This window comes from Sus scrofa, chromosome 14 (genome assembly GCF_054392235.1).
Source record: "Sus scrofa isolate SSC_HxYL_T2T_F1_AM1 chromosome 14, Sscrofa_HxYL_maternal_Yorkshire_Landrace_v2.0, whole genome shotgun sequence".
In the NCBI taxonomy this organism is placed as follows: Eukaryota; Metazoa; Chordata; class Mammalia; order Artiodactyla; family Suidae; genus Sus; species Sus scrofa.
This window is the reverse complement of record NC_139396.1, coordinates 111,070,106-111,083,002: the sequence shown is the minus strand read 5'-3', so window position 1 is coordinate 111,083,002 and position 12,897 is coordinate 111,070,106. Positions and strand designations below refer to the sequence as shown.

General features: G+C 46.9%; 1 protein-coding gene across 17 annotated transcripts in view; it reads left to right on the top strand.

Annotated features, from left to right (window-relative positions):
- Nucleotides 1-12,897, top strand: part of FRMPD2 (FERM and PDZ domain containing 2) — a 119,996-nt gene that overhangs the window by 82,245 nt on the left and 24,854 nt on the right. For all 17 annotated transcript variants that reach the window (XR_014827503.1, XM_021073051.2, XM_084996471.1 and 14 more), the window contains 7 exons: nt 426-526; nt 1,635-1,727; nt 2,403-2,510; nt 2,603-2,719; nt 6,085-6,290; nt 10,521-10,625; nt 11,809-11,902. Coding sequence is in view for 16 of the 17 variants with exons in the window: in XM_021073051.2 (XP_020928710.2) it covers nt 426-526; nt 1,635-1,727; nt 2,403-2,510; nt 2,603-2,719; nt 6,085-6,290; nt 10,521-10,625; nt 11,809-11,902 (824 nt within the window). In the remaining variant the exon portion in view is untranslated. The remainder of the gene's footprint in view (nt 1-425; nt 527-1,634; nt 1,728-2,402; nt 2,511-2,602; nt 2,720-6,084; nt 6,291-10,520; nt 10,626-11,808; nt 11,903-12,897) is intronic.

Genomic DNA, 12,897 nt, shown 5'->3' with positions numbered 1-12,897 from the left:
ACACAGGGGGGCTGCTAGAGCATGGCCAGCCCATCTGAAAATGAAAGCAAGCAACAAAACGTCAGGACTCACTAAAAGCATCATTGTTTTATACTTACCACCTTATTTTTCAGCCATCACAAGCCTGGGAAACAGGAATATTATTCCTATGTTAAGGAAATGGAGGTTTGAAGTGTTGCATATCCAACCCAAAGGAGAGATAGTGGGAGGTTCCTAGGTGGCCTAGGTGACTCTAGGGTCCCCTTAAGACAGAATGATCTCAAAGCCATTCATTCCAGTGTTCTTCTGATAACCAGATCAGCCCTTGATGGAGTCTGTCTATGGATTTTCTGGCTTATGGAGCATGGGGCCACCACCCATACTCAGAATGCCAAGAAGTTGCCCCCTGGTGGCATCTTATCTCATCACATTGCCTTTCTCTGCAGCCCCTGCCTCGGCCGGGAGCAGTTGGAACGCCTCTGTCTGATCCAGAAGCCAACGACTTGTGATGCTCTCTCTGGGCTGCCTGTTCAGAGCATGCGCATGGGTATGGACCGAGTCATGGGCCAGGTTGGGGTAAAGGAAACCTTACACATGATACTTGTTTTCAGTCTTTTGCCACCATTTGCTTTTGCTTCCCCAAGCATGTTCAGAATCTTTTTGCTTTTGCATTAATCTCAAAACTACTTATGGTTGGGAAGAGCCCTTGCTGTCCATGTTTGGCTCGGGGTGGTGCATGGATCTGAAGTGTGTTTAGCTCTGGCAAAGATTCCCAGCACGCTGGGTCCAGGGTGAGGAATATGTGCGCTGCAGTGGCCTAGTTAGAAAACTGCACCCATTCATTTTCATTACAACTCTTCATGCAAGCCCAGAATATCACCTCCTGCTATTCGCCAGAAATCATATACAGGGCAAGCAGCATTCCCTTCTGTCCATTCCCCTCTGATCCTCCAGGCAGGTCCCCAATGGGACGTGAAGACATAAAGATTCCTGACCTAGGGAAGATATTTATATTGGATGAGCATCAAGCCTGGGGGTTGGATCTGGAATCCCACCAGGTGGCACTTTACTATAAACCGTGTGCCAGGTTCCACCATGGACCCTTGGGAGAAGGAGTGATGTGGAAAGCACTGGGTGGTGGGTCATTATTTGGGGATTTTTTTCACATGCTCTGTGGTCTGCATTGGAGTGCTGGTCAGGGCCCTGCTTTGGGTCTCCTCTAAGACCAAGGTGGGAGAAGTTCTGCCAGGTACCTGGGACACCAGGCCATACCAGCTGATTATTAGAGGCCCAAGAGGGGAAGGCTTTGCTGTCTCATCTCTGTGTTCCAATAGTTTTAGTTTTTACTACCAGCAAGGGCATCTCTTTTCAAATTTTATCTTGTCCCAAGACCAATGCAGAAAAAATAACTGTAGTTAAGTCTTGCAGAACAAGTACCACAGCCTGCCCTATCTTTGCCTCTACTCTTGATGAGTCATCACTGACCCACTGAGGTGCTTCAGAAGTATGTATTCAGCAATCCATTGTGTGTGCATGTGTGCTTGCATGTGTGCACGTGTGTGTGCATGTGCATGAAATACCGTTCACATCTTTTATACTAAGTCACAGACAGTTTTGGAGAAAAGCACAAGGTAGGGCTTTGTTTCCACCTCCAGGACCACAAAATAATAGAAGAAGAAGCTTTACAGCCGAACCAGATCGAGAAATTATGCATGTGGCACTGACACGGGATCCATACCGTGGTTTTGGTAAGAGGGCCCCTGCCAAAGCTCCAGGCAGAGGGGAGGTGTGTGCCATCTTCCCTTTAGACTTTTCTATGCCCCTTTCTTGCTTGTCCTCTCCCAATTTGCCTTTTTTTTTTTGATGATCAGTTGTTTTTCTTCTTTTTAAATGATCCCAGCAAGCAATGAGAATGTGGGTCAAAGTTTTCCTTTAAGGCCTGATAAGGTTTTGGGGTGTAGATCTTGAAAGTCTAAGTACAGGATAGAAAGATTTTCTCGCCTACTACAGTGTAATATTCTTGCTCCAGTATATTTAGATTCCTAGTGATGGGGAAGAATAGTCACTCTTTCACGCGTTACTATTTTCCACATTGAAGACGCTTCAGGATTGTATAAGAAATAAGGCACTGAGAGAAGATAGTTGATTAAAAATCATCTTTTTCCTGTCTCTGATTATGTACTGGAGCAAAATCCATGCACATTGGTGGGCTGTGTTTCTAGCTTTAGATGTGCTTATGAAAGGGGGACTGTCTACTTTTCTCCATGTGTCCCGGCAGAGTAAAAAGAGCTGTTTGAGGATCAGAGGACGCAGGTACACATGTCAACTATGCTACGTAGCTGTGTGATCTCCAGCAAATAACCTAACCTCTCTGAGCTGCAAAATCATTAAGTATCACCTTCTCTAATATAATTGGATTATAGGTTTTGTCATTAATGAGGGAGAAGATGTAGGCAGAGCTGGTCCTGGCATCTTCATATCTTCTATTATACCTGGGGGACCAGCTGAAAAAACTAAAAAGATCAAACCAGGTATGTCTTTCTAAATTGCCAGATATGCTACTTTAAGGAACTGCTCTTTCTTATTTTCTCGATGGGATAATTGAGATGTCTTATTTTTCCAGGAGGGCAGATATTAGCCTTAAATCTCATCAGTCTGGAGGGCTTCACGTTTGACATGGCTGTTAGAATGATTCAGAATTCTCCTGACAACATAGAATTAATCATTTCTCAGCCAAAAGGTATGTCTTAACCTGCTTTCAGTAGCTGGACAGCCTCCTTTATTTCCAGAAGTACATTTTTTTTTTTTTTTTACAATCAGGTATGGGGGCTTTCTGTCCCTGTTAGGTCTTTTCTATCACTTTCCTCATGGTGGTGGCTTTGGCACAAATCATTAAACTCTGCAATATCAGGGGCAGAATGGGCTCTACCATTGCTTGTGCAGCGGAATGGAAAAGCCCACTCTAGTTCTTTATTAGATGCAGCCATTGTGTATTTTTCTGCTGCTCTTCCTGCTTGACAGGCTGGATAGTCTTTGTCATCCAAGTCCTAATTGAAAGCACTGCTCCAGGATTTCTAAGTAGCTGAGGCTTAGGTGCAGCAGTCAAGTGGGAAGGAGACAGGGGGCTTGTTTTTGAAGCTGAATTCACATAACTAGCATGCTGTTCTTACTGGGGTATGACTTGGAATATTAGAGATCAACTGAAAAAATAAAAAATAAATTTAAGGATGCTTTTATTCATCCTTTAGACAACTATATCAGAGCAATTATTGCCTAGAGAATAATATTATTCACAGAATATCACAGAATAATATTATGTTTGTTTGGGGGGATTGTTAGAGGTAATGGGGAGATATTGACATCCCTTTCTCTCCCACTGCTTTTTGGTTGGATGATCCTGAATTTTTTTTTTTTTTTTTTTTTTTTTTTTGCTTTTTAGGGCCGCACTTGCAGCATATGGAGGTTCCCAGGCTAGGGGTTGAATCAGAGCTACAGCTGCTGGCCTACACCACAGCCACAGCAATGCGGGATCTGAGCCGTGTCTGTGACCTACACCACAGCTCATGGCAATGCCAGATCCTTAACCCACTGAGGGAGGCCAGGGATTGAACCCACAACCTCAAGGTTCCTAGTCAGATTCATTTCCACTGTACCACAACGGGAACTCCTGATCCTGCAGTTTAACAGCAGGCTGCCTACAAAGCCAGGCTCACACTCCAGGAGCTTTGTACTATTTCCTCTCATGTACAGAACTGCTTCATATCACACCAGCCAGCATTTTCTGGGTCCTAATATAGGCACTCCTTTTGCCTTGTCCTCTGAAAACCACACACACTTGCTCCCTCTTGCATGTGTACACACCATCACCAGATGGCTTTCCCAGAAGCTATGGGCAGGGATGGGGGTGGGGTGGGGGTGGGGGTGGGTGGGGGGGTGGCAGTGGTGGTGGCAAAACTGGGGTGTCAGCCACGCACCTTTCATCATGTGCTTGGAGCTGACCCAGGGGCCCACCCGGCACTTCCACACACCAGCCCAGGCTCACTCCTTTGGATTTCCTGCATTGTCACTGTTCTTCCCACAATATTTTAGCTCCCATTGCATATCCTTCCACACTTTGCACAGGGAAAGGATGAAAAGGAGTGATCAAACCATCCTTTTATCAGGAAACATTATGCAGTTGAGCATAACAAACAGTAGGATCCCTCCTGTCATGAGGAGGGGCGGGTGTTCAAAATTGGCACCCAGAGTCTGTGGCTCGAACCACAATCTCACATTGGAATTTTAGATGAGTGGATTTCCCACAGGGCCTGTGAATTACATATCCTCTCACCCTGGGCTCCCTGTCACCTGTTGGTAACTGGGTGTAGTTGGGGTTCCTTGACACAGCTGCTGCCTTTGTTGGAGGAAGGTATTTCTGCAGGGATGTTGGCTGGTTCCTGTGGGCAGAGGTTTGACTGCCATGAATTTCTATCTGGTTGGGCTGCTGTTGGGGCAGGTGCTCTAGATTGGAGGTCATGGACAAGAGAGAGAGCATTGCCCTCCTGAGCAGCCATCACTGTCTACAATAGACTGAGTTTTAAGTACTCGCACAAGTTCTTTTAGCGTGTAACTTAGATAGGACATAAGTTGTACAGCTTGACATTTTAATCCAGCCATAAGTCCCATCGTCGTGTCTTGTGGACGGTGTGGAAGAAAATGAACAGAAGCTTACAATGTTGCCAGAAGGACAGTGGCAGTAGAATCTGTGAATGAAGTGGCTGGAAATAAGGCTTCACTGAACGGTGGGTGGCTGCACCACTCTCCAATGAATATCCTTGGCTTGAACAACTTCTAATTCATTAAATTAATCTACCATGTGAATTTGGGCACTTTCCTGGGTTCTAATGTGCTGTATCAGAGGCATAAACTTACTTGTATGTTAATCCAGTTCTAAAGAAAATCTAACTGTACACCATCTTCCCATAGACATTTGCTGAATAGCTGATATTAACATAGGAATGGTAGCTACATTTATTGGGGCTTCTAGTACCATGGACTAAGTACTTTCTCTCTCTCTCTCCATACATAAAAAATATCTATATATAATCTCTAAGCCTCACCAACTCTCACCAAGGTAGTTGATATTGTCTCTATTTTAGGTATAAGGAAATTGAGGTCCAGAAGTGCTACACCTTGTCTAAGGTTTTACCTATTGATTCCTGACCTCATGTTCTTTCCTCTGTTCTGTGCCAGCTCAAGGGTCAGACCTGGGGTAAATGGAAATCGGTGGCCTTCATCCAAAAGAGAGTCCACTGGCTGGTTAGTTCCAACCCCTTTCCCTGCCCCATTAAGGACCAGTCACATTGGTCTTTGGATTACAGAGTGATTGCAGGTGTACTCAGCTGGGTCTCTGGAAGAGGCTGGCTTTAAGAGCACCACCGCAGGCTGGTTGTGGGATGGTGGGCAAGCTTAATCCTTTTGACTCTTGCTTTCTTATGGTTGAACTGGGGTCACACCTTCCTGGCGGGTGTGCTGAAAAGATGGAATATGTGTGTGTGGTGCCTATCACATGGCAAGAGCTTGATAATGGAGAACTGACATTTATTTGTTTATTTGTTTATTTAGCTTTTGAGGGCTGCACCAAAGCATTTGGAAGTGCCTGGGCTAGGGGTCGATTGGAGCTGCAGCTGCTAGCCTAAGCCACAGCCACAGCAACACGGGATCAGAGCCGCATCTGCAATTTACACCACAGGTCATGGCAATGCCAGATACTTAACCCACTGAGTGGGGCCAGGGATTGAACCTGCATCCTCATGGATACTAGTCGAGTTAATTACCTCTGAGCCACAACAGAACTCCCAGGACTGACATTATTAAGCATTCGCTTGCTCCCGTGTTTCACAATTGGATCCCACAAGCTCTATTTCCGTTTCAAAAACACATCCAGAATCTTCCTTTCCTGTGTTCTAAATGCATCATCTTTCATGAGGTGCCAAACTCACATGGTTCCCAGCAGCCGTAAAAGGTCTCTCTGTCATTGGAGGAAAATGCTGTGCCCCACATAGAAAAGCCACTGAGGTGCCAGCCTTTCCAAGCTGTTGACCTCTTCTTGGCTTGTTGTTACAGATATTTGTGGAAATACCTCAAGCGAGGAGAAGAATAGCACAGCCAATTCTGGGGTCTTCTCTACAGACAGCCTGAGTACCGGGCACAGGGGAAGTTTTTCATCACACACTCGAGACCAGGAGAGAAACACCGAAGAGCTGGAAATGGCTCAGACTCCAAGCTTGATGCCCAGGCTGAGGCCTCCACTGTCCACTCCACCACTGAAGGTAATCAACTCCTTGCTTCGATTTCTAGAAATTGAAACCCAACAGCCCTGGCTCCAAAAACCCGCTTTGTTCTCTATCTGCCATGTCAGGTGGATAGAGGTTACTTCACCCCTCTGCCCCTCAGCCTTCTCATCTGCAAAATGGAAATAAAAACCTACAGTGCATGGTTGTTGAGAAGAATAGAAAGGGGTAAAGACAAAGCTTCTCACGCAGGGCCACTGAGCCTCCCGTGTCCTTAGTCACTGATCATAACAGGAGCCAGTGAAAACTGGCTACTGCCAAGGACAATGCATGGACGGTCAGACATTTCATTTATTCTTGGCCTCTAGTTGGTCCTCAAGCTGCAACTCAGTGGCTCTGCTCTTGACAACACGCAGAGGAAATAGAAGACAATGTCTGGCTTGGGCATGCAGAGCTCCCTGCTTTAGTCTCAGGCCACGTCCTCCAGCTGTGTTGCCTTTATGCTGGATGGAAAGATCTCCTTTTGACCCTCCAGACTCCTCTCCCTCTGCTGTGAGCCCCACAGAACTGACGTCCATGGACCGTGTCAGCCCTCTGACTTCTGGTTGACTCTGCCCAGGAGGAGTCCCGTGTGTGCCTAGAACAAAACTCTCTGTTTTCCTTTATCAGCATGGCTGCTTGGCTCACAGCCCTGCTGACACCAGTTGTGTGGGTTTTCCACACCAAGTGATTCTGATGCTAAGGGACCAGAGTTAGCACCAGATCCTGCAGGTGAAGGACCAGGCCCACAAGACTGCCTTCATTTCAGATGACAATCAAATAGTCGGTCCCCAGGTCACCCACAGGTCTGTCTGACTTGCCTGCAAGTTGGAGGTCCCTCTGACCCCCTCCTTGTGTTTGCTAGTTTCCTAGAGCAGCTCAAAGAAGCCAGGAAAACAATTTACTTGTTACCACTGATTTACTATAAAGGCCGTTTTAAAGGTACAAGGGAACAGACAGATGAAGAGATGCATGGGGTGAAGCCTGAAGGGTCCTGAACACAGGAGCTTCTCTCCCTGTGCAGGTAGGGCGTGTCATGCTCTCAGCACAGCACATGCATATATTTACCAACCCATAAACTATGAATCCCATACTTTTGGAGTTTTTATGGAGCCCTTGTCATGTATGCATGATGGATCATTAACTCAGTCTCCAGCTTCTCTCCCTTCCCCAGAAGAGGGAGGTTGGGATGGGGTGGAAAGTTCCACGCTTCTAATCCTAGCTTGGTTTTCTGGTCACCAGCCCCTATCCTGAAGCTCCTCAAGAGCAGAGTTCCTTCTTTAGAACAAAAGACATTCCAATCATCCAGAAAATCCCAAGGGATTTGAGAGCTGTGTGTCAGGAATTGAGGTCAAAGACCAAATATCAGAACAAAAGATATTCCCAGTCTCCCGTCACTTAGGAAATCTCAAGGGGTTAAGGAGCTCTGTGCTGGGAATGAGGGGCAGAGACCACTGGGTACATTTTATCTCACTTCACAGCCCAGTAGGAGTAGATGGGGGATGAGGAGGAAGGGCTTGTCACTCTCTGCCTGTGCTCAGGTCGGCTGGGACCCTCTCCTGAAGAGCATAGCTCCTATTAGGGCTTTTTATCCTATAACCACTTTCTTAGTTCCATCAGCAGTCCCTTCTCTGCTCCTCAGGCCCAGGGAAGGTAAGAGCACCCGCTGTTTCTGGCCCCGGGGGGCTTAGCCCTCCTTCTTGACTTGTTATCACTGCTGCCCACACCTTTAAAAATGGGCCTTGCGGAGTTCCCATTGTGGCACAGAAGAAAAAAATCCAACTAGAAACCCTGAGGTTGTGGTTTGATCCCTGGCCTTGCTCAGTGGGTTAAGGATCCGGTGTTGCCATGAGCTGTGGCATAGGTCGCAGATGCGGCTCTGATCTGGTGTTGCTGTGGCTCTGGTGTAAGCTGGCAGCAACAGCTCCAGCTGCGATTAGACCCCTAGCCTGGGAACCTCCATAAGCCATGGGTGTGGCCCTAGAAAGAAAAAAAAGAAAGAAAGAAAAAAAGAAAATTGGCTTTGCATCAACTCTTCTCCATCACCCAGGTGAGGCTGTACTTTTGCTTTCTTGTTGGGACTCTGGCTGAAGTGGGCAAGTCACCCCACCCCTTTGGATCTCACTTTTCGACTCTGTCTCAGGAAAAGAGTAATGATGCTGGTGCCCAGAGCCCTGGAGACATGAGTGCCAAGGCTCTGGCTGGCTGTAGGGCTCCACAAAGATCAGTTCCTTCCTAAGCGTCCATGGGGCTCACCGCAGTGGTGCATCCCATGAAGAGCTGGATGAGGATTCAGCGAAAGAATGACGCTGATGTTGGTGGATGTTTACCGAGTGGATTAACCCTGTGTCTGGCGGGTTCTGAGCACTGGTGTGTGTTATGTCACGTGAGCCTCATTACGAGCCGCTAAGATAATTACAATCACCAACGCTTTTTATAGGCGGGGGTCCCTGAGCCACAGAGAGGACAAATGGACCTGCGATCTCTCAGGGAGTACGTGACAGAGCCGAGATTCAAATTCGAAGAGCAGAAACATTCCCCCCTCCCCTGGCTGCACTTTAGGATGCCCCCTTTCATACAAAGTGGGGCTGAGAGGATTTCAGGTTGGATCTTCTGCAGCTTGCAAATCTGCAGGCTGGTTTGTGGTGGGCAGTTGAGGGGAGCAATGGTGCCCCAAGGCCACAGCTGACCATGGCGCAGGCTGCCGATCCTCTGTGACCCAGGCTCTCTGGGCCATGAGGCCAGCTGTGTGGGCAGGTATTGTTCTGTGGCATAGTTGAATTTACATCCTTTCATGTTGGACCTTGCGCTCAGTGGTTGCTTTATTCTTTGAATTTTAAAATTTAAACAAAACACCTTGCCCAATGGTGGGGTGTGGAACGTTTCTGGGACAATCGGGGGTTTGTCTGTTACTATACTCATCTCTTTGGATCCTCTTCTGTTGGACCATTATTATTTTTTTTTTTTTTACAATTTTTATTTTATTTAAGAAACTTGAATGCTAAGAGTCATGGCTTACATTCTTTTTATTTATTTATTTATTTATTTATTTATTTATTTATTTTTGTCTTTTTGTCTTTTGTTGTTGTTGTTGTTGTTGCTGCTATCTCTTGGGCCGCTTCCGCGGCATATGGAGGTTCCCAGGCTAGGGGCTGAATTGGAGCTGTAGCCACCGGCCTACGCCAGAGGCGCAGCAACGCGGGATCCGAGCCGCGTCTGCAACCTACACCACAGCTCATGGCAACGCCGGATCGTTAACCCACTGAGCAGGGCAGGGACCGAACCCGCGACCTCATGGTTCCTAGTCGGATTCGTTAACCACTGCGCCACGACGGGAACTCCCGGACCATTATTTTTTAAACTTACTTCAGCCTGTTTATTTTCCTGTATATTAATTGTGCTTTCCAGCATGGTGAACCAATAAGCAGTTACGCAAAGGGGACAGATAGAACAAAAGGCTGAAAGTATCTGTGGCTCCATCTTCTTGGCTCAGTTCATTGAAAGTACATTCCCCACTAGACGTAGTTCAATATGGGTGGGTCGGTCTTATTACTGCCATCTCCCCAACTTTCACAGTACCTGGCACATAGTAGGTGCTCAATTAACATTGTTGCATGATTGGATGGATGAATCAACATGTCATGCATGTCCCGGCACTGAGCAAAATGCCTGGCACGAGGTATATAACTCCCTCTTTTGCCCTTCCTTCAGACATATCAATCTCTTTGAAGTAGAGACCCAGTGCTCCTCTTGCTAGAGATGATTGAAGCTCCTCTTGAGCTTTTCTTCTGTTCAAAAACTGCTGTGTATCTGGTATCCAGCATGCTCTCTCTTGATTGGTGTCATGTGTCAAGAAGTGTCTGGATGACTTCAGTTCTCATAACAAGATTGGCATCTTGAGTGGAAACAATAGAGAACTGACTGAGTCCCTGCTCTGGGCTGGGCATCATTCACAGTCACTGTTAGAAGGTGATCTCTCTTTCCATTTCCGTGGATTGGGAAACAAGTCTGGAAAGACCAAGAGACTGGTCTAAGGTCATACAGGGAGGAGATGCTAAAGCCGGGAGTGAATCCCCTGTTGACCCAGCCCTGAAACGTAGGTTTTTTTTTTTTTTTTTCTTTTTTTGTATGCAATGATGCTGGCTTCCAAGAGCAAGTAAGAGCTAAGAGGTGGCATCTGCTTAGGCAGGGCAAGTGCCTTCATGCCTTCTTTCTTTTTGTTTGTGGCAGGGTGCTGGGTCTTCCTGTCTTCCATCACATTCAGAAACCAATGCCAGTGAAATCTACTTTGTGGAGCTGGTTAAAGAAGATGGGACACTTGGATTCAGTGTGACTGTAAGGGTTCTTGGGCTACCTTGGGAAGTAAACAGTCGAAAAGATGTTCATCTGGGGCCTTGGTGGGCATTCCGCTCATGTGGCAATTGTTGATATTATGCTCACTGGGTACAAACAGCGTATCTGAAGTGATGAGCCAAGAAAGCCAGTGGGGGCCTCAATAAGGGGTGGGAGTTCAAAGTGAAACTGGGGACCAGTGGCAAACTTGGGATGAGCAGACACTTCAAGCAGAGTGGGTGGAATTGAGGTTACGCTGGACAGCAAGGAGAGGGTAAGTCAGGTGGGACTTCAGGGACACAAGCCAAAGGTCAGTGGGGTCATCCTTTTCATCCAGAACAGGGTTACTGTGGAGCCTGATGTCCCCACTTCCAAAAGCCAGGACAAAGTCAGATTGGCAAGACCTCCATTCAGGAGGGACAGTTGCATTTGGTTTCTGAGCTCCATCTGGAAGATCCTGGAGGAGGGAGAACAAACATTGTACAAGAATGATATACTCCCACTGATGTAAAAATCTTTGTGTGTGTGTGTGTGTGTGTGTGTGTGTGTGTGTGTGTGTATACATATGTGTAGAAATAAGAAGAAAAACGTAGGGTTAGATCTTTATCTAGTGACCTGTAGGGATCTTCATGATCTATTGTTAAGTTGAAGAAAAAGCAAGTTGCAGAATTATTTAGCTGAATTCTACTTTTGTATCTATAAATCAATACATTAGCGCACAGCCTATGCCAGGCACCAGGCTTTGGGCCCATAGCTGTATCCCCCTTTGCTAGTTGCTTCTTCTGGGGAAATTGTGTGTTGCATTGATGTGACTCTGATTTCCGAGCGCCTGCCATGGGCCAGTGCTGGGTCTAATTTTAACTCTAGATCTAGAAAGATCGAGCTCTATTGTTTTCCTCATACACATTGTTTGCACATACACATATACATCCAGTGCTGGGCTGGATACAGATGACACCTCTCTCTCACACAGCTCATATCATTATACTTCTTATGGACACCTAACCTTCCTGGTCAGTAGATAATAGAGTCTAAACAAACAAGTGAATATATAAGATGGCATGACATGGGAATAAGGTGATGGGATAGAGTGGCAGGCAGAGGGGGGCGCTCTGAGTTAGGGAGCTTGGGGAGGCCTCTTCAGGAGGGGATAGATGGCTGGTGAGTTCTTCATTGTGTTTTCCAGGGTGGCATTAACACAAGTGTGCTCTGTGGAGGTATCTACGTGAAATCCATCGTTCCGGGAGGGCCAGCTGCCAAGGAAGGAAGGATTCTGCAGGGTGAGGAGTGGAGCCATGCTGGGCTCTGCATTCTGTGGGGTGCTGAGCCCCGGCCTGTAGGGGAAGGGTGCAGCCTGAAGTTCTTGGCCCACTCTCACTCTGACACATTGTGCAAATGGTGGCCTCTCAAGGTCATGGTTTCCTTACCTGGAAAAGGAGATGATTTAAATTTGACCCACCTACCTGATATGTTCACATGGGGCTCAAATGGGTGGAAAACAGTTAGAAATGTGAGATTTTAAATAAGCCTGTTGCTGTTTGGCCTTCATGGGAGAAGTAGTGCTTCCCATGGAGGACAGAGTGGGCATCGGATGCCAGGGAGGCACCTTTAGTGGCCAGGGAAACATCAGCAAGCCTCTTCTCTGCCCTTCCTTGGGTTCACTGCTTTGAAAGAAGGGGATGATTTTTACCGATTTCCGAAATGGACAGAACTGAGCTAGAAAGACCACCTAGCATCTTACCTACTTCCATTTCCCCTGGAATTCAAGTGCCTCTGGCATCAACCAGGTTTCCCTGATCTTTTTTGAAAAAAAAAAAAAAAAAAAAAAACATCCTGGAGGAGTTCCCGCTGTGGCACAATGGGACCCATGCATCTTGGAAGCGCTGGGTCAAAGGTCTAATCCCTAGCCTTGCACAGTGGATTAAGGACCTGGCCAGTGCTGCAGTTGTGGCTTAGGTCATGACTGTGGCTCGGATCTGATCCCTTGCCTGGGCACTCCGTTTGCCTCGGGGCAGGCAAAAATGGGAAAAAACCCCACAAAATCCATCATGGAGATATAAGTATTACCCCCAAGTGACTTGGAAAAACCTTTCAGAACATTTCAGAGAAATCCAGAAGAAAGGATGCCGCTGTAGAGAAATGGCTTAACTACTCTGTGAGCCAGTACTAGAGAGATTTCTGACCACTGATCTGTGGAGGTGTTCACAGAGGCAGCTGGTCCTCAGGCCTGGGCGGGACTCCTCCCAACTTGGCTCCCTGCCCTTCCTTGAGGTTG